A 25,693-nucleotide genomic window follows, 5' to 3' on the forward strand; every position below is an offset into this window, starting at 1 on the left:
TTTCTTCCATTCTAAATTCTTCAAAGTTCTTCCCACACTTTAAGCTGTGCTAAAGGCCTTGCTGTATCCCATAACCTCCTAATTTCCTCACAAACTTCTCCGTTTGCTGAATTCTGTAGCAGTTTTATTTCTATTTGTGACCTGTCACTGTGCATGTTATACCAACATCATTTAAAATAGTTAATGCTGCTATTATCCCCTGAAAACTTACTAACGAAGCACTTTACAAACAAGCATTTAACCCTTACAACAGCCCCATAAGGTATTTTACTAGTCAGGGTAGGCAAAGCTTTGATGCAGTAACAACAACAAACCCAACTCTCAGTGGCTTAACACAGCAATGATTTCTCACCCGTGCTTTGTGACCACTGTGTGTCAGCAGAGGCTGTCGCTCATGGCAGTCAGGCTGACAAAGCAGTCACAATCTCAAACATTGTCAATTGATAGGTCAGCAATTAAGTGCCATGACCTGAAGTGAAATCTGTCATTTCTCTTTATAATTTATCTGCCAGCATTAGTCACATGGCCATACCCAGGAGAGCTTGTCATCCCGCCCTATGTCCTGGAGGGGTAGAGAGCTGACATGCTGGATGATAGTATTCAGTGCCTCAGATAGGTGCTCTTGTTATCCTCATTTTATCAGTGGAGAAACTAAGGCTCAGAGAGGTTAAGCTGGAGCACTGAAATACACTGGGAAAAAATAAAGGTTTGAATACCTCCAACCACCCCCCTTATCTGTGACAATTTGAGGATGGGGTGAGGAGTATAGTGTGGGTAAAAACACTGACTGTCGGTTGGAGTTGGAATCCTAGCTCTGCAGCTGACTAGCCCTATGGATAATTTACCTTAATGAACTTCAGCTTTCTCTTCCGTAAGACAGAAATAATGATTTCCACTTCATAGGGCTGTTGTGATTTAATTGTGTATGTAACATGCCTGGTACATAGTAGGGATACGATAACTGGTGGATACTGTCAGTATTCATTAATTACTGACATTAGTATCAGTGTTTGCTAAAAATTCACTCTCTATTGATAATTTTGCAGACAATATTCAGAGGTTCTGCAGAAACATTTTGGGTAATCATAGAAGTACTAGGTATCTTTTTAAAATTGTTGATGTTTCCTAGGAGTATGGGATTCTCAGGTACCTGAGTGATTCACATTTTTTAATAACCACTTCACTAAGGAGAATGAGACAGCTTGCATTGGTGCCAAAGGAAAACCACAGGGTCCTTATCTCATTTGCAGGGTGTTAGGGTCCAGCGGTGCCTACAGAAGTGAACAAGATGGCAAAGACAGAAGAGCCTCTTCTCTCTCCAGCTGGGGGAAAAAAATATCATTAAATTGGAGAGGGAATCACACATATAGGTGAAAGAACAGCAGAAAACAAGAATCAATGGATGTGGAAGTTAGTTTAGTTTGGTTCGTCATTACTGCCAAAAAGTGTGAGAATGTATTATTCATCATCATCTCTGCATTATTATGCAGTCGTCTGCATCCTCTTTTGTCAGGTGTTTGAAGAACTCTTTTTACAATGTTTGCTTCCCTTTGGTGAATAAGGAAAGAAAACAGCTTTGGCCAACTCTTTGTTGTATATCCAATTTGTTGGGATTGTTACAAGATGGATTATCTTGTCTTCCACATGTTCTTTCTCACGCAGCACTTGTTAAACCATGGGAAGGCTCACTGCTGCCCTGCAAATCGTGCAAATAAAATGAGATGGACTTTACCTTGGAGATGTTTACTAACTGGTGCATTTCCCTAAACTCCAGATTCTTTCCCTATCCTTTTGTTTATTTAGTCTGATGACTTTTATTTTTCTTTCCACTTAGAGGAAAATATTGTTTTGCAATCACAATTATAAGGATACAATTTGGTGGTCAATATAGAACTAAAAAGAAATGAATATTAATTAATAATGAGCCTGACTGCCCCATATGTCATTTCAGCAGTTTTTCTTTTTTGCCCTTAGTTCTCCCTCTGATTTTTTAAAAATTTGTAGTTATTTGCTTTCCATGTTAGGAAAGTTACACAAAAGAGTATAAATCATAGTAATGACAGAATATCTTAAAAATAAGATGTAATGCAGTGCTATTAATAAAATTTATGGTAGTTTACAATTAAGGAGTACCAGGACTTATGTTTTAAGTTTTGTGGGCGTTATTTATTATCTCTCTCTCTCTCTCTCTCTCTCTCTCTCACACACACACACACACACACACACACACAGAGAGAGAGAGAGAGAGAGAGAGAGAGAGAGAGACTCATTCACTCACGAAGCCCATACCTGTAAGATAAAATCTCACTGATAGGGAACTGAATCTTAGAGAGCTAAGGTAATTTGCCTAGGACAAAAAAAGCCAGAAAACAGCAGACCCAGGAGTGCAACCTTTCCATGGCCTTCCCATTGTAGTTAGCAGTGAATCGCTAGATGACTGTGGGACTGCCTTGAAGGGCAGGGCCTTGTCTTATGCATCTTTGTACCCAGCTCCCAGCACAGAACAGAATGGAACAAGGGGGTGACGTAACCAGTGCTATATTTTAGGAAGATAAATCTGGCAACAATGAGTGGGATGAAGAGAACAAGAAAAGACTGGCAGCGTGGAGAGCAGTTTTGATGCCATTGCAGTGATACAGAGAAAAAGGATGAGCTAGCGCAGGAGGGAGCCGCCCTGACAGAAGAGAAGTCGCGAATGTGACAGATTCAGGAAGAGTACATGAATGAGACTTGACCATGTGGAGGCAGGGAGGCGTGCTCGGTCCCTGGGTAAATAAATATCTGTTCATGCAGCAAATGTTTCTTGAGCATCTACCATGTGCCAGGAACTATTCTAGGTGTCGGAGATGCAACAGTGAATCCAGGAAAGAAGAATTTTATTCTCATAGAGCTTATATCCTAATTGGAGGATATGTTGCTCAGGATTCTCCAGAGAAGCAGTACTAGCAGGAGGTACACAGAAATAGAGATATAGATACAGATAGAGGTTTCAAGGAATTGGCCTATGTGATTGCATGGTCTGGCAAGCCTGAAGTCTGCAGGACAGGCCTATAGGCTAGAAATGCTTGGCAGGAGCTGATGCTACAGTCTAGAGAAGAATTTCTTCTCAGAGAAAACTCAGGGTTTTGTTTGTTTGTTTTGAGGCAAAGCCTTGCTCTGTCAGCCAGGCAGGAATGCAGTGGCATGATCATGGCTCACTGCAACTTCCACCTCCCAGGTTCAAGTGATTCTCCCACCTCAGCCTCCCAAGTAGCTGGAATTACAGGCACACACCACCACACTCAGCTAGTTTTTGTATTTTTAGTAGAGACAGGATTTCACGATGTTGGCCAGGCTTGTCTCAAACTCCTGAACTCAAGTGATTTGCCTTCCGCCTGCCACAGCCTCCCAAAGTGCTGGGATTACAGGCGTGAGCCACCACACCCAGCCGAAACCTCAGTTTTGCTCTTAAGATCATTCAAATGATTTCGTGAGGCCCACCCAGTTGACCTTAATTATCCTGTTGAGGATAATCCCCTTTATTTAAGATCGACTGATTGTAGATATTGACCACATTTACAGAATACTTTCATAGCAACATCTGGATTTGTATCAATTGAATAACTGGGTACTACAACCTCGCCAAGTTGCCACATAAAAACTAAGCATCCAGAGGAGGTGTAAGAATGACCAGTGCATAGAGAGAAACAACTGAGGGTGTTTGAGAACAATGAACAGTGTCTATGGATCAGAGACTCCAGCGAAGGCTTTTCTGCTGTAGTAGATACCTCTCCATCTTACAGACAGGCCACTGAGACTTGGGGATATTAGTCATCTTATTTGAGTGCTAAAACAGCTAATGAATGACCCTGCTGTCATTCTGACTCAGCACATGTGCAGAAAACAGTGGAGCCCTGCCTCCAGGGAATGGTCAAAGAACCAGAGTATTTGACTTCTTCCCAGGAGCAACACCAGTTGGTGAGCAAGTTCAGATTAGGAACTTGAGCATCAACTGAGTGCCAGGAACTGGGGATGCTGGGGATGCAACCGTGAATCAAGCAAGCAAGGATTTTGCTTTCATAGAGAGCAAATCCTCCACTCTAATTGATTGGAGGATATATTGGTCAGGATTCTCCAGATAATTAGAACCAGCAGGAAATATGTAGGAATAAAAACAAAGATACAGAGCATAGAACCTGAACATGGAGAGGTCAAAATTGCTTTTTGGAAGTGCAAGGAAAGGAATGGCTTTATCCAACTTGGGTGCCAGACACCCCCTTCTCCTTGCTGCCCCTCCCTCACTTGGCTTTTGCTTGAGCCATTCACCCCTCTTCCATCTCCGTCTTCCCCTCCATGTAAACCATGACCCACGTAGCCCTTAGGTCTCAGCTTTGTCACTTGGTTAGGGAGCCCTTCCCTGACCACCCCAACTAGGATAAATCTCCCAGTTATACGCCCCTCCTTGCCAAATTCCCTTTTCTTCTAATGTAGTACTTAACATGGTTGTCACTAAGTAGTTTATTTCTAAATTATTTTATTAATATCGGCCTCTCTTGCTATGCTTTTTGAGGGAAAGAGCCAAATCAAAATTGTGCCAATTCTCTGTGTTGAACACAGGTCTTGGTATATACTACTTGTTGCATGAATGCACAGATAAAGAAGTGAATAGGTGAGTGAATGAAATATATACCTTCCAAGTAGTATGTATTAGTCTGTTCTCACACTGCTATAAAGAAATACCTGAGACTGGGTAATTTATAAAGAAAAGAAAGTTAGGCCGGGCACAGTGGCTCATGCCTGTACTCCCAGCACTTTGAGAGGCTGAGATGGGCAGATCACTTGAGGGCAGGAGTTCAGGACCAGCCTGGCCAATATGGCAAAACCCCATCTCTACTAAAAATACAAAAATTAGCCGGGTGTGGTGGTGGGCACCTGTAAATCCCAGCTACTTGGGAGGCTGAGGCACAAGAATCACTTGAACCCAGGAGGTGGAGGTTGAAGTGAGCCAATATCGCACCACTGCACTCTAGCCTGGGTGGCAGAGCGAGACTCCATCTCAAAGGGAAAAAAAAAAGAGGTTTAATTGGCTCACAGTTCCATAGGCTATAGGAAGCATGGTGCTGGCGTCTGCTGGGCTTCTGGGGAGGCCTCAGGAAATTTTCAATCATGGCAGAAGGCAAAGGGGGAGCCAGTACTTCACAAGGCTGGACAGAAGGAAGCGGAATGGGGAGGCACCACACACTTTTAAACAACCAGATATCATGAGAAATCACTATCACAAGAACAGCACCAAGAGGGAAATCTGCCCCCGATCCAGTCACCTCCCACGAGGCCCCACCGCCAACACTGGAGATTACAATTCGACATGAGATCCAAACCATATGATAGTAAATCTGCAGGCCGTCTTAAACAATAATCTGGAAACATAATAACACATCCTTGTTGCTACAGTCCTTTTTTCTAATCCCCAATCTGATCATATCCTGTATGCAGCCAATCTCATCTTTGGCATTTGAGTTCTTCTAATTTCGGTTTAAAAGGTAGCACTTCCCCAAACTCTTCTCTGATTTGGAGGTACTTTTTAAGCATTTGAGCCCAACACCCACTAACACAAAACAAATGAGATTTTCTGAACTATTAGAACAAAAGGCAGTGCAAGTGAGAAAACAGAGTGGAAATATTCAAGAACAGTGCCCCATTGCATAGGGGGAACAAGCAGGGGGTACAGAAAGAGAGTCAGGCATGCATGGAATGTCCTAAGGAAGTCCTCATATTTAAAACAGATAGTTCTTTCTCTTCTTGCCTCAGGCAGGAAATTCTGACTACTTCTGCCTATGGTCTGAAGTCTTGGGAGTTAGAAGAAAAGCTTCTGACTCAAGGAGTTCCTGACATCTCTGAGTGGACTTTTTTGAGCCAAGTTCAGAGAAAGTTCAGTTAGGAAGCTCTCTGTACCCACGAAATGCCCCCTTCTGCCACGAAGGCAAAAGCTAGTAATGACTGGCCCATGGGAATCACCGTGTTGTTGAGTGAATCGACTGCACAGATATGATGGCTACCCACCTGAGACCCCAGAGCCTTTCACTCTGCCTTTTGATTTGACAACCAGAAGTCCTAACAACTTAAAATGGCATTGGTGTTATTGAATGCTTCCTTTTGCGTCAGATCCCAAATGTTAATGGAAATCAGTCTTTACTTTGCAGTTTTCTTCTGACTGTGGGAAAAGAAATTCTGAATTTTTCTTAAAGTAGCATCAATCAAGTCATCCTACAAGGTGTGTACGTGTTTTCCCACTTGTATTCTTGTCATTAGAGCTTCTTTGTATTGAAAAACTCAGTTTCTGCATTCTCTGCATTTTCTGAAACTTGGAAGACTCCATTGAAAACTATATAGGACACTCTTGGGATCCAGACAGATTTTGACTGTATCACTACAGGGTATAACAGGAAACATTTTGACCCACAAGTTAGGTAATGGAGGTTTGAGCCTTGACTCTGCCACTGACTGGGCCATGGTGGACTAGGTAGTCTTTGCAGTTACCGCCACTCTAAGATGTATGGTTCTCATTGCAGGCATCTTTTCCACAAGTCCTGTGTTGACCCCTGGCTTCTAGACCATCGCACCTGTCCCATGTGCAAGATGAACATTCTTAAAGCCCTAGGGATCCCGGTAAGCACAGCACAGCCTACAGCATCATTATGTCTGTCTTTCTGCGTTGCCCCAAAGCAGGGAGAAAACATTATACTTGGATGTTCTGTGTCCCCTTAGTCACACATAGCAGTCACGTTATCTTATGAGGCTCCAAGGGAATTCCTATGTCTGAAAGCATTTCTCCTCTCACCTTTTCCCTGAAGACATCCCAGCCTTTCACCGTGTGCATTGTATTTGCCTGTGAGTCCAGGTGTCACTTGTGCAGCTCATCGGCTTCTCTTCTGGGCTGCAGTATGAGAGGACAGGTGGGACAGCAGCAGACACACCCCGGGCCAGTTGTACACTGAGCACCTCTTGCACCATCACCCATGTTCAGCCATCGGGAGATCCATGCGCCACGCTTTCTGGTGTTGCCCATGATCACCTGGATCTCAGAGAGAGAGAGCACCTTCCAGAGGGGAGGACAGAGGCTGAGAGTCAGGCTCAAAGCCTCAGCTAAACTCAGATCTCTGTGGAGACTTTGAGCCAAAAGGAAACCAGAGCCAGGAAAGCTAACACTTAGTTCTTAATTTAACAGGTTCCCCCAGTTGACTCCCCCAGAGACTAAATGTTTTCTAAAATTTTGTCTCTTCCCTGTACAAAGAGAATCAGCCAGCTGGCTTGATGCTCCAGGGAGACTTTCCCAGGACCGCATCAGGTAAAGCCTACAAGCTGGTGGGTGGTGAGACACCAGCTGCTATGTGTTCTTCCCTCTCAGCAATGAGGGCAGGAAGCAAGGCAGGCCACCAAATCCAAGGACTACACTAAGAGATGTGAGAAAGCGAAACCACACGGCGCTGTCTAGAAGTCAGACAAATGAAATGCAGATGCCAGCTCCCCCTCAGGCCCTCCACTTTGCTGCCACCTCCCTATTGTCACTCCTCACTGCTAATGGCAGAGAATAAAGAGAATGTTAATAGTCCTAAGATCTCACTGAAGGAGGAAGGATCAGATCCCATATCAAAGGTTTACTTTAATGCCAAAGGACTAATTATCTTAGGAATATCAGGGTGGCTCTGCTGGGGGCGGGGCGGGGGGGGGGCATGCCTGAAGCATTATGAGGATATGCATTGGCTGAATTTTCTACTGTGTGCCGGCTGCCTCCATGCCTGCTGTATGATCTGCATGGTTGATACTCCGAACACAAATCAACTTGTGTGACTATACCTTTGAGCTAGATTTTAAAGACAATGCATTAAATTTTCAGACCAGTTATACATGCGTATTGCATTTAAAATGAAAAATCAGTTAAAGGGAACATGAAACATCAGTAAAAACCCAGCAGCTCTACCAGATACTGGTGACTTAGGAAGCTGAGCTCAGCTTTTGTACTATTCACATTTTTGTCTGTAACTGAGTCTCTCAGGGGAGGGGGAAATGTGTGTATGTGTGTCTACAGTCTCCAAGGTCTTTAGAATCCTCACAGTTCTCACAATGAAGGAGAGACAGTTGGATCCTTTGACATGTTCCTATTGTTCAGGGTATTTTTAGAGATCTTAAGTGCCAATCCCACTGTTCTCTGGTCAGGACGATGAAAACTAACAAGCATCCGTCATTCAATTTTGTACAAAAGAGTATTTGATTCCAGGCTTTTTCAGTGGAGGTGTAACTTCTGCAAAAACTACTTGTAAATAAGATGCAAGTATTGCTGTGAATTATTTTTAGAAAGAATTATGGGGTGACCTTTTCTCTTATTTCCAAGATTAATAATATTTTAACCTTTAGCATTTGGGCATTCTGGCCATGGTTTGATGCCTGCAAAGTCTGGATAGGATTTTACTTAGCACAGTGAACTATCAGAAAAATAAACATCAGTAGCATCTTTTGGATTTGGTAAAGATTTTTAAAGGCCAGCTAAACAAGAACATGATACACATCCAAGCTTGCCCCACAAAGCAGAACACCCTCCATGACAAATAAGGCTTTTGTGCTATTTCTCCCAAAGCACGAAGGCATATGGATACCCTCTGTGCCTCTCAAGCCTTTTCTGTTTTTGTCTTAGGGAATTACAAAGTCAGGATCTGGGTGGAACTTTGGTTATTGTTCCCCTTCATCCTTCTACCATTGGGTGGCACTATGTCTGAATTATATCAATAAGATGACTTCGACTCTATTCTTAAAACATTCCATCTCACTGGGCAAGCTCATGGCCTTCTCAATTAGAAAACACTTCCTATATCAAACTGAAATCCTTTGTATAAAGCTTAAACAAATTGTCTTATAATTGTCCTATGTTCTGTATATTTCGTTACTTCTTATTCCAAGAAAATTGAAAAAGAGCTTGTCACTCTCTGATAACTGATGTCTATTGATGCTTCATATCTGCATTCCTTACATATGCTGAATGCTCAATAAATGTCTATGGAATTACAGCCCTTCAGCACCTTGAATGCTGCTAGTCATACAGTCGTATTTATGAATTTCATCCTGATTCTCCTCTGAACAGTGTCAACTCACAAACGACTTGGTTGTAATCCTAATCTACTAGATTATTCAAATACAGGTGGCATAGTATTTTTGTTTTTGGTTTTTGTTTTTGTTGTTTAAATGGAGTGTCCTGTATGTACCCATGGCATAAGACAAGTCAGTTAAAAGTCAAAACTAGGGATGTTATTATTTTGTAAGTGATTTCCCTACAATGAACTAAAAAATGAGAGCACAGTTCACTGATTATGAAATTCCATATAATGGAAAATGAACAATAAGTACCATATAGTTTGCCAAGAGAAATATAATACTGAATAGAAAGAATGGGGAGTCCTTTATTATCAGAAGTGTTTTTTAACTACATTACACTGCTTCGCCTTCTATTCATCCAGTCATCTAGGTCTGTCTTGATAGAATGACAGAATACAGTTTCAGCGACTCCTCCTCTAAGGTACCATATAACCTGGGTCTTTTATATGCCAGCCACCACCTCCTAACACTATTATCCTGATTGGAATAAGTTGATGATTTTTATTGAATATAAAATTCTGTATAGCTGGTGTATTCACAAGTTTCTATTTAGCAGTTGCTTTATTTTAGGATTTTTTCATGCTAACCTGAATTTAAATACGGGTGCAGTTTTCACTTGCAGGTAGCATTTGACATCTTGTTTTAAAGTTTATGATTGTGACTTCTCTTAGAGGTATGTAAATTTGGTTTCTTTTCAAAATATTATTCCATTTGATGAAGCATGTAGAGTGGATATAAGCTGTGAGGTTCAGTAAGATTGGTCTATTAAATATTGTATCCAAGTCAAATTATTTGTGCTTGCTACCATTGACAGTTTCACTGGGCTAATTAGCTCTTTTATCCTCTACCCTACTCTGTTAAAGATATAGCACTATTCCCACTATCCCGCAAAACGAAAAGCAAGGAAAAAACTGCATCAAGATTAAGAAAATACACAAAGAACAATATCAACAGCTAGATCAACATTTTGAAAAATATGTCCATTATTATTACATATGATTGCATTTAAGTGTTTATGGCCAAAAGAACAGCCTGCATAGTACTCTTTTTGTGAAATCTTTTCCTCCTGAAACCTACACACAGTTGGTTATGCTTATAATAGATAAGCATAACACCTGTACACAGCATATCTTGCCTTTGAATAGAACTTTACAGTTTTTCAAATATTTTCTCAAATCCTTGTTTAATTAATTTAGGGCAGATACTAACAACATGCCTAAGTTTCCAGGGCAGAAACCTGAGACTCAGATCAAATTTCCAAGTCAACATTCACTGAGCAACTAGTCATTGTCAATGGCACTATGTAGGAGCTTGGAATCCAAGGTCAATATAGTGCGGTTGCTTCACTTTACAATGTTTGGGGCCTAGCAGAGTGAGACCAGCACATTAACTAATAGCCACACAGTATGGGAGAAGTGCCTGATAAAGTACTTCCAGGATCAACGATGCCTACCTGGGAGGGAACATGTCTTAGAAAAGGGGACATTGGACCTGGGAATTAAAGGGTGATTAGGAATTCCCCAGGGGTCAACTTGAGACTTGGGATAGGAAAAGGAGGGTTACTGGATCAAATGTCATCCTGAGCACAGGAAGAGTATAAGCTACAGTGTTGAGAGGAGGGAATGGATCATGTGCTTCATGTCTCCAAAGGCTGAAGGTGAGGCCAGAAATGTAGGCTGGGGCCAGACTCTAGAGCATCTGCCATTGTCATGCCAGGGAGCGTGTAATTCCTTCCTTAGGAGAAGAGAAGAAACATACCCATGGTGTTTTCTTTAAAGAATGCTCTGATGAGGGAGTGAAGACTGAAATAAACTGAAGAAGAGATTGTAAGTAGATAGGAAAACTATAATGGGGAGGGAATGTTCATAAACCCACCTGCTTGTGTCCAATGTCAATCAGTAAATTTAGTGAATTCCGTGAATTGATCATTCTTTGAATTTTTGACAAATAGAGTTTCAGTGAATTGGCTTACTTCCAATACAGCTAGAGAAGGCAAAAAGAAGAAAGAATACAGGAAAGAAATGAATGAGCTGAATTTGATGGGTTTATGGATTGATAGAGATCTCTATGCTGACTGTTAGGACACAGGTGTGGAGCTCAGGAGACTGGTGTTACATAGCTAAGAACAAAACATTAGGACAAGAGTCCAGCACTTTGGATTTCTTGTTTTGTGTGCCCTGTAAGTCCATGAGTTGTAGGTTTTCTGTTCTGAAGACCTTGGAAAACAACAGTCATTGTGATGCTAATTCAATAATTGTCAATCCAGAGTTCTCTTTCGTTAATCCTGATCCTGATGTTCTGCTTACTTTGGGAGTGTAAAACAAACCATGTCATTATCATTCTTCAAGATGAAGTTGAAGTTCAGACCAGAGCAAAAGAAATTAACGGCTGTTCTTTTGTTTGTTTGTTTGAGACAGAGTCTCACTCTGTCACCAGGCTGGAGTGCAGTATTATGATCTCGGCTCACTTGCCTCTGAGGTTCAAGCAATTCTCCTGCCTCAGCCTCCCAAATATCTGGGACCATAGGCACATGCCAGCAAGCCCAGCTAATTTTTGTATTTTTAGTAGAGACAGGGTTTCACCATGTTGGCCAGGGTCTCGATCTCTTGACCTCGTGATCTACCTGCCTTAGCCTCCCAAAGTGCTAGGATTACAGGCATGAGCCACCACTCCCAGCCAGCTATTCTTAATAGTCCTTAAGACAATACCTCTCCACCACTACCCTTTAAACATAATTTTGAGTTTGTGTGGAGACAGAACTCAAAGTAATTTGAAAAGCTGTTTGTGTAAGAGATATAAATATATTAATTATTACTTCAAACCAGCAGACCTAAGACAAAAGAGTAAAACATACAAAGAGTAAGATTTTGCCCAATAATAATACAGTCCAACAATGCTGGCCAACACAGACTGCCTTGCAAAGCAGAGAGCTCCCATTGCTATGTTCTTTAAAGGAAGCTGTCAATGACATTGGAAACGAAAGAGTCCTGTAACCCATGGTCAATTGAACAAGGGGGTCTCACCCTAGTCTCATGATTCTAAGATTTTAATTTAGAGGATTTGACTAGTGTATGGTTAATTCCATATTAAGGACATAGGGATATTTTTCTATAGCTAGTTTTTGGCTCATGTTTTTCTTAAAAGTAGCCTTACTCTGTGCTGTTGTATATGTTTGAGGGTATGTATGTATCTTTAATGAGCAAGCTGTAACGACTTAGATTCTATTCTCACTCCTACTCTCATATCATCAGTATATTTGTAAACAATGCATTAGTTTTGAGGCATAGTGATCAGGCTACCAGGTACATTCTAGGTGTGCAGTAAATAATACTATATGTACGGAAATGCATTCATTGTAAATAAATTTCACATATTCCCCCAAGTGATTATTTAAATGTACAAATACTGCTTGTCTTGAATTTAATTTTTAATTCTAAAAAATTAAAAAGAAACACTTTTAATATAAAATGAACCTTTGGAAAGGAAATTTTGGAAGATCTTTTTGTGTTAACATTATGGAAACTATATGTAGAGTGTTATTAAATAAAGCAGCTCAAGAAGTAAACCGTAAAGCACTTAATTTTTTTATGGAGACTAAATGTTTAGGCTGTAGACATTTAATCTCTAAGTGGATGACATACTGAGAACAGATCCTTTTCTGTCCCCATCAGCCCAATGCCGACTGCATGGACGACTTGCCCACTGACTTCGAGGGCTCTCTGGGAGGTCCACCGACCAACCAGATCACAGGAGCAAGTGACACAACAGTGAATGAAAGTTCAGTCACTTTGGACCCTGCTGTCCGGACTGTGGGAGCCTTGCAGGTGGTCCAGGATACAGACCCCACTGCCCAGGAGGGAGAAGTCATCTTTACTACTAACAGTAAGTTCTGCCATGCTTAAAGTGACATAGCCAGAAGGGCTGTTGCCTTGTGGGAATTGGGAAAAAACTACCTTTCCTCAAGAAGAAAAAAATACTGAATGAGTACATCATTGCTAGGTTCATCAGTTATAACTGCCAGCCCTTGGAAGAACTGCCCTTCCTACAGCCAGCAGGGCAGACAGCCCACCTGGCTCTGTGTGCCCATGCTCCTGCCTGCCCACACACTGACACGAGGGCTCACACATCACAGCACTGCTCATTCTCCATGCCCCCTTCCCGTGGTACCTGAGGCACATTAGGGTCCTGGATCTGGAACTTCTCATACTGGAGGGCAGGTAAGGGGAGCAACTACAAGTGGTGCCCAGCAGGACTGGGATAGAGCACAGCCACACCCACTCATGTGCACATGCTTGTATGTGTGTGCACACATGCACTGGAGCTCCCTGAGTGTGCGTGTGACTGTAAGAACTAGTCTAGACCATGTGCAGGAGGCTGTTTTCCTTGTTTCGGTAGGATGTGGATGTAAATGGCATCCCTTTAGATGGCCATATTTGCAATAGACACTAAATCCCTGTGCACAGTGGCCCTGCGTACTAAAATACCTTCTGGTATTTTATTTTCCCCCTTCTCCATAGACAGTCACTAAATCCTGTTCTGTTTGATGGTAGTTTTAATAAAAATATTAAAGGATGTATATTAGCATCAAGATTGAAGTAAAAATCTAAAGTACCTAGTATTCAGTCTAATATAAGAGATAAAAGCTTCAGGCGTTCTAAGAAAGTCAGATGCAAATTAGCTCAGGTTTGAGGTTAAAAGAGTGAGTGGATATGGCAATTTTTAAATAAAGTGTATTTTTTTCTCTTGATAAAAGTAACCTATTCACTGTAGAAATTTGGAAATGTAGAAAACCAGATTGAAGTATGTGGGGATATTTTCTTTTAAGCTGGTCTTTCTTTTACATATTTGTGATTTCTGTAAAATTCATGAAAGCTTGCTAAAATGTAAAGATATGTATTCTTCTGATGAAGAAACTATTCATTGTTGAAAAACTGAAAGATAAAGAAAAGAATGAAAAAAATCACTGAGGGCTCCACTCACTACTTGGAAACAATCACTCTTAATCTTTTGGTCTATTTCCTGATCATCTTTTATTATATAGTTGAGATGTTCCTATTTGGGATTTGAATATTGAATATTGTAAGCATACCATTTTTTCAGAACCTTGACAAAGGTAACTTGAAAAGGAGCTTGGTGAAAAGTATCTGCCCATGCAATGTTTATTAGTTTTTGATAAATAAGACGTTTAACTTGAGAAACTTGACTTTTACAGGTACAAAGATCTCAATATTGAAATGTTGACCATTCGGCATTTAAAAGCCATTAAAGATAGATTTTGATCCCTTTGTTTTGAAGGTTTAGACTAATGCAGTCCAATATTAATATAATGCAAGTCGTGCACGTAATTTAAATTTTTCTATGGCCACACTAAAACATTTTTTTAAATGAAGTTCATTTTAATAATATATTTTTGTTTAACCCTGTATATCCAAAATATTTCACATTTTTTAAACTCAGTCTTCAAAGTCTGGTGTGTATTTTCTTTACATTTACAGCACATTTCAGAATGTTTTTAAATAAAGTGGCTCAAGAACTAAACAGGAAAGAACTTAATTTTTATTGAGATAAAATATTGTCTTAATAATTTATTAAAATTATTTATTAAAATAATAATTTTAATAAATAATTTAATAAAATATAATTTCACAACGTAATAAGATTATTATTTAATAAAATATTAAATATATTAAATAATTTAATAAAACAGTAATTTATTAAAATATTAAAATGAAACAATATTTAAAACTATTAAGACAATATAAACTTATCTTCAAAATTAAATCTATTAAATCTTCAAAATTAAAACTGCTGAGACAATGTAAAACTAATTTAAACTAGTCACATTTGAAATGCTTAGTAGTCACATACCGCTGGTGGCTATTATATTGGAGCGCATAGATCTAGAATCCGTACTTTAAATGGAAGAGAACCTTTTGATTCTTACCAAAATACACTTTTAAATTTTGTCATGAGAAAATTGTGGCCCAGAGGACTAAACATCTGACTCACGTCAAATAGAAAGTTCTCTTTTTGGTGTACCAGGTGGCCTCAAAATTTTTCCATTTATTGGACATCTTTGATTACCACCATACATATGACCATTCATGATCTTAGTGAAATATATTGGAAGGTCTGATGAAATTTTTCCAGCAGTTGAAAAATATTTAAGGCATGAACTTGCTTTGGAGAAACAAAATTTTTTAAAGGATCATTATTCTTGGAAAAGAATGACTATTTGATTTTCAAGAGGAGATATGTCATCTGTCAGATTCCTTATTTTGAAGAGTGGCTACATACTTCATACATCTTAGTAAAGCCAAGATGACAAATGAAAAAGCATTTTAATTTAATGTGAGTAAATTACATACAAAACGAAATAGATACTGTAGGTTAAAATATATCCGAAAATAGAAAATTATGATGTATATCCATGTAATTTGTAATCCCTAAACTGCTTTTTGCATAAAATAGACTCAGAATGTTTAGTTCATAGTGACCATTCTGTAGATTTTTATTGAATGAATCGAGGTAAACATGTTAGCTTAAAGTAGAGATTATCTGTCATAACAGACGAAAAGAAAGCCAAGCAATTTCAAAGGAAGTATTGGTAAAGATGGGAGGAAGAAATAAGAGGGATATGACAATACCTACAGTCAGAAGACTGATGGCATATATTAATATGGCTATCAGTTTCTTAGTATAGAAACTTAAGTTTTCTCAAAAAATATTTTTCCTAAACCATATATTTCTGATTAGTTCTATTTATTAGATTTCTCAGAATTTTACAAACATGAACACTCTGGTTAGATATGATTGGTTTATACCATTAACTAAATGGCTGTCAGTTCCTTAGGAGAAAAAGCCTCTGCTCTATACAGGTTTTTCTAATTGCCTAGTGTCTTACTCAAGTAAATACTTAATAAATAAACAAACATAAATGTATGACTAAATGAGTGAAAAGATTCAAATTTTCATCAACATTATTATACTCAACTTGAATGCTGTTCAAAAATCATGAGGAAGTAGACATAAGTGTAGTTGGGTGTACAATATTGCTATAAATCACAAATAAATAACCCAGTGGAGGATGAACATGACTTTTCTCCAAATTATTCTTTCTCCTCCTCACATCTCCACAGATCCAGGAAATTACTAGAAAGAAAGAAATAGCAGCTGCTAAGAAATACATTGCACCTATACCAGGCACCCTTTAAGCCTTTTTAATATATTAGCTCACAACAACCTAATGAGGTAAATATTATTTTTATCTTCATCTTACTGATGCAGAAATGGAGGCACAGAGAGATTAATGTCACTGACCCAAAGTCACACGTGACAGCTGGATGTGGCACTCACACTAAGCCACTGGCCCCAGAGCCCAGGCTTAGCGACACTACACATAGAGACAGAATGGGGGGGAAATGAACACAGTTGCTTACTCACTTCTCATTCAGTTTATTCAGTCAGTCCTTCCATTTTTCTACATCTCTTAAAAGATCAAAAATTTATTTACTTCCTACTTATACTGTCATTCCAACCTCTATTCTTTCTTTCCTGGCCTGTGTGCAATAGATCAAATGCATGTCAAAGTCATTTCAGCACTCATGGAGCAAAGATGTAGAACAGATTGCCTTCAGAGTGAAGATGGAAAAATCTAGCATTAAAGGATCATCTTCAGCTCCCAGAAAAAAAAAATGAAAACCGTTTATAGAGCCAAGGAGATTCAAACTTGTTGCAAGTCTGATGTTGGAAGAAAGATGTTCTTGTATGCACATTTTTGATGTTTCTGACATTCCATCTTTCAAAACCTCACCTGGCAGTCCCAGAACAGTGTTTCATCTCCATCTTTGTGTGAGGGGTCGTTTGTATCAATGCCCACACGTCACTCACCAGTCTTTATCTGTAGGCCTAATCATGCCAAAAACACACTTAGCCTTTACCTTCTCAAGCTCAGGCTGCAGATTGTTGGGTTTGCTTCCACAGGGGGAAAAAAAGTTGCTTAGAACAAAAGGAAAACACAGCTAAAAGACAGCCCTGTATGTCTGAAGACCCAAGAGAGAAGCTAGAGAAAGACATAGAACAGATGATTTTATTACCCCTTCTTAAAAACGTTGAGTGCCACTCCACATGTTGGGAGAGTCTGAAACTTTCCTCTGATTTTTCAGGGAGGTTGTTGACACCACCATGGATTTCCTTCTTCCCCTTACTGAGTCACTACACAAGTCGTACGTCCTCTAGCACTGCCTGTAGATCGTTACCCACTTGGCCCTTCTTCCACCTGAGACTAGAAGGAACCAACTGTCAGCCCATGGAGGGTAGGGATGGCAGAATCAAGATATGACACATCTCCCCATACATTCTGAAAAGCACTTGGCATGATTTATCTGGCCAGCAGACCTGGTCTTCAAACTTTCCGAAGGAAGCAGTACACATGAATTAATGTAAAGGCTAAAACTTGGCCAGTTGAAATGAAAAATGATATGTAGTTCCTCTGGGAAATTTTCCTTTGCTAACTTCCCATCAACTCCGATCCTTGGGGAAAGAAGAGGGTATCTAATGTGTTAAACAGAGTGTCATCCCTTAATATGCACAGGGAATTTGTTCCATGATACCCCATTTCCCCCAAAGATACTATAATCTGAAGATGTTCAAGTTCCTTACATAAAATGGTGTAATATTTGCATGTTACTATGCATACCCTCCAGTATACTTTTAAGTCATCTCTAGGTACTTATAATACCTAATATTATGTGAATAGTTGTTCTAGCATATTGATTTTTTATTTGCATTTTTTTATTTGTTGTATTATTTTTATTGGTTTTTTTCTTCTTGAATATGTTTGAGCCATGGTGGGTGGTGAACCCAAAGCTCAGGCAAATGTGAGGGACTATTCAAAATATATCTTTATTTTTGCCACATTGACACTTAAAATGTATTGAGTGGGTATCAGAGTTGCCCCTGGATGAAAATTCTAGCAGGCCCAAGACTGTTCTGCCTACTCTTAGATAACTGATAGTTCTAAGAGTCCCTTTAAGTTCTAAGAGTCCTTTTAAGTTGCAAACACAGTCAAAAAAATAAATTTTTTTCTGCTGGGCTCTTTCCCTTGTAATTCCTACAGCGTGGGACAGACGGGTCTCTCTTTTGCTCATGAGCATCCTGTGCACCCAGGAGTCCATTTTCAGCCTCTGTCTCCTAATGTCCACTCACCTCTCCAGGAGCTCCTTTTGGGTGGAGCCCACATTAACCCCATTCACCTCTAGGACACTCACACATCACCGGCCCTGACAGTCCTTTTCCAGGACAGCAGCATTCTCCAGGCTTTGACCCCATGAGGGTCTTGGGCCTCCTCTCTTAAGGTTGCAGGAAGGAAGGAGACTGAGTCCACAAAAGTTTGAGACATTTTTGCTGAGTCAAACCTATAGGAAACATATTTCAAAATTTTGTTGGGGATTTCCTTGCAGCACCCCCTCACGGGCCTGAGATTGCACCTTCTCCACCCTTTTCACTAGAGGAGTGAGATGCAACATGATATCGCTGTGTTCATTGACAATCTCTTTACCAATTGCCCCACCTTCCTCTCCTTCTTTTCCATTTTTATTGCCTCCAAACGGGTGATGAGGTCAAGAATTATTGAACAGGTTCGCCTTTATACATTTAACTATACATCTGGCAATGGGGGTAGGGGAGGGAGAGTCTGTCTTGTGATTCTTTGTTATTCACGTCTCTTCAGTAGAAACTGAGGCAGAAAGAGTCCCATGAAAGTGCAAGAGAATTAGCTCCTAAATGTCTTGATGGTCTTCAACTAAGGAGCATGTTCTTAGCTGCTATCTCTGCTAAACTACAGACCCTTTTTAAAGACTCTAGAAATAGGTTAGTCTTTTAGGAAAAAAAAAATGTGAAGACTTTTCAAAATGCACTTACAAGACAAAATTGCTAAAGCACAGCTGAAGCTGCAGCACAGAGAAAAGTGGTTTTCATGCCAGCTCTGACACCTACCACTGCAAACCACCCAGGAGCTCTCCAGGGACACATGCTCCAGCTAATTATAGGGAAAACTTCGGAAGAGTTCATTCAGAGATTTGTGTTTAGTCTCTGCAAGGATTTGCTTTCTCTAATTTAAGGAACTTCAGTATAAACTTCCCTACAGGATTCATTGCTCCTAAAGATCCATTCTCTTAAAAAATTAGGTAAGAAATGACATTTATTCTTATATTTTTTAAGATCTAGGTTTATTGGGGGAGGAGTCGATGAAGTATTTAGAATACCTCTATTCAAAGCTTGAAAATGTCTGTAGACCTGCTCTGACCACAGCCTGAACAGGAAAACAAGAAAAAGAATGTGTGTTCAGGACTTTTTCAGGGAACCTCTATAAATCAAGACAACTGAGAGAAAAGGGGAAACTTGGCATAAACTTCACATTTCTGTTTCACATGTGCAGCTACACTTTGCTACCTTTGCAAAACAGCAATCTCCAGGTTTTATGTGACTCCAAAATATACTGGTGCACTCAGAAATAAACACATTTAGATAAAGCTTTCCAGTATTGAAGAGGGAGCTGCAAGAGTAGCCATGTCTGCTTTTCTGACTTGCATTAAAGCCTGAAATGGCAAAGTAGCTGCTCTTGACAATGGATAAATATGCCAGCTGGAACCAACCAGGAGAATGATCTCCCTTGGTGCCTGTAAGATTCACATTAGCTCTGGAAAGATGATTGCTTTGATTTGTGAGGACATTCCATTGTGGCAGGCAAGAGAATTAGCCAGCCATTTAAGATTTCAGGCCCCACTGCCATCTCCCCTTCATCTCCCCATAGTTAAGCCACAGTGACTGCTTCTATATAAAACAAAGCATTTGCAGATTGTAACACTGCTCCAGGCAATCATTTCCAGGACTCTTAATGTGCCAGGAGCAACATCACTCCCTTGTTTCTGAGCCCTCTAGCTCACCGGCTCCATGGCAGCTTCACCAGAGGAACAGCTGTTCTGAAGAGCAAAGATCTCTGCAATAAGCACATGCCTCAATCGTCAAGCTTCACAGATGGCAACTACCCAATGCACGATCCACAGAGTTTTCCACGATAACATTTCTCCTCCGTTGGAAACACTTCCCAATCCAAGCAAGCCCACTCAATGTGAGGCTTCCAGGGCTTTCCTATGTGCCTGGTACCTCTGACAGGGAGGGTTGAGGATCTGCAGATTCACAAACAGCCTGTGACAGAATCAATTCATTTAGACCACAGATAATATTGCCACTTGGAGCACTCAGCCTGAGTATGACACAACCACTCACCCAGAAGAAACTTGTCTTCCTGAACTGAAGTAACTCAGCCAACAGATTAAATCCATTCATTCACTGCTGGGAGATCGTCTCTCATGTGCTCTGAGTTACTCATTGATAGCACCATCTCCAACTGATTAATTCCTCACAATGATGTCTTGCTTTTGACATGGCTCAGCAGCTGTTACCAGCATGAGCCAGGAAAGGGCTAGGGGGCAGACCTGCAGTTTACCAGACATTGACACACTGTGCTTGGATCTCAGCAGTGAGGCAGCAGCTGATGGCAGGAAACACAACTGGCAGGTCGACACTTTTTCAGTGTCTGAGAAGGGTCTCGTGTAAATAAGATAACATTTCTGTTTGCATTTTGATTCTAAAGCAAATCACGGGAAGTTCCTTCTTTGCAAGATTAAGAAAGCAGGAGCAGCTAAAATGCCTCTTGGCTCACATAAGAACTGGCTTTGAGTCTGAGGGTTCTATAACTTCAAGTATTTCAGAAGTGAAATTCAGTGGTTCAGAAGAAAGGAAGGTGTCACTATTAGAACATTATTGGAGCTACTTGAAGTAAGCTGATACCACAGAAACACCACTAGCCAGAGGCAGGAAATTTGGGGTCTTAGTCCTGGTTTGGCTTCCAATTAGCTGTGTGACCCTGAGCAAGTCACTTATCCTTTCTGCATTTATGTTAGGCGAGCAATTCACTTACCCTTTCTGCATTTCTGTTAGGTGATTTCTAAGATGCTTTTCAGGCCCCTAACTCTGTGATTAAAGTTAGAACCCTTGTCTTAGCACCTTTCCAAGTCTCACTACAAAGGTTCAAGGTCTTGCATCCTCACTTACAAGCCCTTCTTGCCACCTTTCTCCTTCTAGCACCACTGAGCCAACCCAGCAAGGAATTCTGCCCTCAACTTTCTCCCCAGGCCACACTCTTTTTTTTTTTTTTTTTTTGAGATGGAGTCTTGCTCTGTTGCCAGAATGCAATGGCGTGATCTCAGCTCATTGCAACCTCCGACTCCCGGGTTCAAGTGATTCTCCCTGCCTCAGCCTCACAAGTGACTAGGATTATAGGTACCCACCACCACGCCCAGCTAATTTTTTGTATTTTTAGTAGAGACAGGGTTTTACCATGTTGGCCAGGCTGGTCATGAACTCCTGACCTCAAGTGACCCACCCACCTCAGCCTCCCAAAGTGCTAGGATTACAGATGTGAGCCTCCTTGACCTGACAGCCACATTCTTAAGACTAGTGAAGGTCATTATGAGATTCAGCATCTGCCTATCTTCATATCAGAAGAATGGCTGAGAAGACAATGGGTGGAGGAGGCTGGAACAGCAGCACAGTTGGCCTTCATCCATAGCTGTAGCCTGGTCTCCTTCTGGGATTCCCACATTCAGTGGACCCTGTCTCCGAACATCACAGCCCTCTGCTCCCAAAATGCTGTTAACTGGTATTCACCTCGTTCTTACACAGACATTAGTGTAAATTCTAACAATCATACTTATGATCATGTGTTATTTAAGCCAAAATGTTATGCAGAAATAAATATTGAAAAAAATAAATTGGCCGGGCGCAGTGGCTCAAGCCTGTAATCCCAGCACTTTGGGAGGCCGAGGCGGGTGGATCACAAGGTCGAGAGATCGAGACCAACCTGGTCAACATGGTGAAACCCCGTCTCTACTAAAAATACAAAAAATTAGTTGGGCATGGTGGCGCGTGCCTGTAATCCCAGCTACTCAGGAAGCTGAGACAGGAGAATTGCCTGAACCCAGGAGGTGGAGGTTGCGGTGAGCTGAGATCGTGCCATTGCACTCCAGCCTGGGTAACAAGAGTGAAACTCCGTCTCAAAAAAAAAAAAAAAGAAAAAAAAGAAAAAAATAAATTGGATCTGAAAATTTAAAAAATAAGGAAAACCCAGAAAGGTCTTTTGACATGCCATCAAATAACTAATTCACTAGTTCCACATGCACTTTAACAGCCCTTGCAAAAATGCGCTTTTTACTATAGTGAAAATTATGCCTTTGCATGGCATACTTGGCTTCAGAAAATGGGTACCAAATTATAAAGAGTGTTTCCTTTGCATGTCATATTTGCATTACTCTCCTGTATAGGTTCATTTTATAAGTTAGTGACTTTCATTTTTTTTATTGTACTTTAGTTCTGGGGCACATGTACAGATCATGCAGGTTTGTTGCGTAGGTACTTACATGGCAAGGTGCTTTGCTACCTCCATTCTGCCGTCACCCGTATCTGGCATTTCTCCCCACATTATGCCTCCCCAACCTCCCCACCCACTGCTGTCTCTCCCCAACACCCCCCACAACAGACCTTAGTGTGTGATGCTCCCCTCTCTGTGTGCATGTGTTCTCATTGTTCAACACCCACCTGTAAGTGAGAACATGCAGTGTTTGATTTTCTGTTCTTGTGTCAGTTTGCTGAGAATGATGGTTTCCAGATTCATCCATGTCACTACAAAGGACATGAACTCATCGTTTTTTATGGCTGCATAGTATTCCATTGTGTATATGTGCCACATTTTCCCTGTCCAGTCTATCATTGATGGGCATTTGGGTTGGTTCCAGGTCTTTGCTATTGTAAACAGTGCTGCAGTGAACATACATATGCATGTATCTTTATAACAGAATGACTTATAATCCTTTAGATATATACCCAGTAATGGGATTTGCTGGGTCAAATGGAATTTCTGTTTCTAGGTCCTTGAGGAATCGCCACAGTCTTCCACAATGGTTGAACTAATTTACGCACCCATCAACAATGTAAAAATGTTCCTATTTCTCCACATCCTCTCCAGCATCTGTTGTCTCCAGATTTTTAGATGATCGCCATTCTAACTGGCGTGAGATGGTATCTCAATGTGGTTTGGATTTGCATTTCTCTAATGACCGGTGATGATGAGCATTTTTCATATGTTTGTTGACCTACAGTAAAATTACTACCCAGTGCTCAGGCTGATAACTTGCAGCTACCCTATATTTTTTCCATGCTGTTGTCCTCTGTAGTGAAACAATTACCATCGCTGTTCATTCTGCCCTTTAAATATCTCTCCACGTGCCACTTCTCTCTGCCACTACTATAATTCAAGCCCTTATCGTCTCTTCTCTCCCCGTATCTGGTCCTACCATCCTCCAGTCTGTGCTCAACCTGCTTCCTGGGTAATCATTCATAGAAATCTGTTTTCATCAGTGTTTTGCTGAAAACATTTTTATTATCTCTGGGTTACAATCTCCACCTGCCTATTCTAACAAAATCATTAAGCGTTCGGCCTCTGCATCTCTCTCCCAGACTCTTCCCAATACCACCTGGCTCTTTACACAGGAGCATTTTAAGCCACTTGTGGCTCCAGATACACTGTCCTACCACGCTTCTCCCTCCACCTCCCAATTCCTGTGTATCCTTCAAGCACATCTCATCTGCTGTTTTCTCTGAGATGTTTTCTCTGCTTCTTCAAGCAGAATCTGGTGTTTCTTTTACAATTACCTGCTTTCACATAGCTATCTTGGATACAATTTCTTGAGAAATTGCCAGTTACTCCCTTAAATTTGTAGATCCTCAAATGGCTTGGACTGTGTGACTTTTCACCTTTATGTTCTAAAACCCAGCACAGTTTATGGCTTACAGTTAGATTTAATAAACATTAGTTGGATGAGTAAATGAATATGTTGATTTCTAAGGGAAACCAATGACAGTAATGGAAGATAAAGGAGAATGTATTACAATGTGTATTTCTATTTTGGCTGCTAATGAAAATAATAAATATATATTCCAATGATATTCAAGCTGGACCAAGGCACTAGCAAACAATCCTCTGTATAGCCAATTTCTCTGGAATGATACTGTGACATTTCCCCTGTGTGAAAGAGGAGCACAGTGTTAAACTAGTCCCCCATCACGAGAGAAGAGGGAGACTAATGCTTCGCAACAATGGACTGATGATTTATTATTTGTCATTACTGATATTGTACTATGCAGCAGCAATGAAATTAAAAGCATCAGAGAGATGAAATAGTGGAAACAGCAGCAAAGGAAAATGTGACAGAGAAAGGCTCTAATGTCTAACTGTGCATAAATTTCTGCAAATGCCCTGCTAATGTCATAAAACCAAATGCCCAGAAACCACTGAAGACTTAAATGAAGCTTTTTATTTTCATTTTATACCATCAACACAACCCTTACTGTTTTATATTAACCCATGATAAATACAGATGACCCTACTGTGAGATAGTGTAGGTTTGAGAAAACTGCATGACTTTGGAGTCAGACAGATCTGGACTGAGATACTGGCCTGACCACTTACTTACTAGCTCTCACCAATTCACTTAATATCTCTGGGCCTCAGTTTCCTCATCATGAAAACTGTCAAAATAGAACCTACCTCATAGGTTTGTTGTGAGGATTAGATGAATGGATATATATGAAGTTCCTAGCTTGGTGCCTGACACTCAAGAAATTATAAATGTGATTTCTCTCCCAACCCCACATACTACCTCTTCATGAGAATGACACTGGTCAGACACGTCATGATGTATATTGATGAAACTGAAATGTCTAGATATAAAAATATCTGCAGAGTATCTTTGTCAGTTTCCAAGATGTAGCACCAAAGCCTGAGAGCTCTGGATTGTATCCTAAACCGTCTGCCTGTGGGGATGAAAACTGACATCACCTTGCTCTTCTTTGATTACTTTAGTTCCTGAGCAGAATGGCTTACTTGCTTGTAGTTATGCATTTTTTTCACTAATTGGTCATTTGAGTGTTAGTTACTAGCTACAGTTTTTAGACCATGATCTCATATAAAATTATGACTGTCCTTACAACTCTATTTCCAAAGAAACCTCCGAAGTTATCAGCATCATCACTAGTCAGCCCATCAGGAAATCAGCAACCCATTAGTCTAAATTCCTAGAAAGTTGTAGTTATGCCCTTTCTACACATGGCTCTGTATTGGTTATATTCAACAGATAGTGGCCCTGCCAGTAACTGTAGTGTTTTGAGCATGCTGACCTACAGACAACTGCTCTATGAATAAAGCAGCAATTTCAGATTTCTAGCTCTTGATGATCTCTCTGTGTTTATAAGTTGAACCTTGGGACAACTTGGAAGAAAAATTTTGGAAATAGCCACTGCTATTAGGTTGGTGCAAAAGAAATTGTGGTCATGGCAAAAACCACAGTTTCTTTTGCACCAACGTAATCTCCAAGTTGGCAGCAAATGGGACAGAGAGAGAGAGAGAGAGAGAGAGAGAGAGAGAGAGAGAGAGAATACCTACTACAATACC

The 25,693-nt window shown here is 40.5% G+C and overlaps 1 protein-coding gene across 2 annotated transcripts in view; it reads left to right on the forward strand.

Moving 5' to 3' along the window:
* The window catches only part of RNF150 (ring finger protein 150), a 276,189-nt gene that overhangs the window by 208,850 nt on the left and 41,646 nt on the right, over nt 1–25,693 (forward strand). For both annotated transcript variants that reach the window (XM_003928023.3, XM_074396885.1), the window contains exons 5-6: nt 6,549–6,645; nt 12,795–13,005. In XM_003928023.3, the coding sequence (XP_003928072.1) occupies nt 6,549–6,645; nt 12,795–13,005 (308 nt within the window). The remainder of the gene's footprint in view (nt 1–6,548; nt 6,646–12,794; nt 13,006–25,693) is intronic.

The sequence above is a fragment of the Saimiri boliviensis genome, chromosome 3, assembly GCF_048565385.1.
Source record: "Saimiri boliviensis isolate mSaiBol1 chromosome 3, mSaiBol1.pri, whole genome shotgun sequence".
NCBI lineage: Eukaryota > Metazoa > Chordata > Mammalia > Primates > Cebidae > Saimiri > Saimiri boliviensis.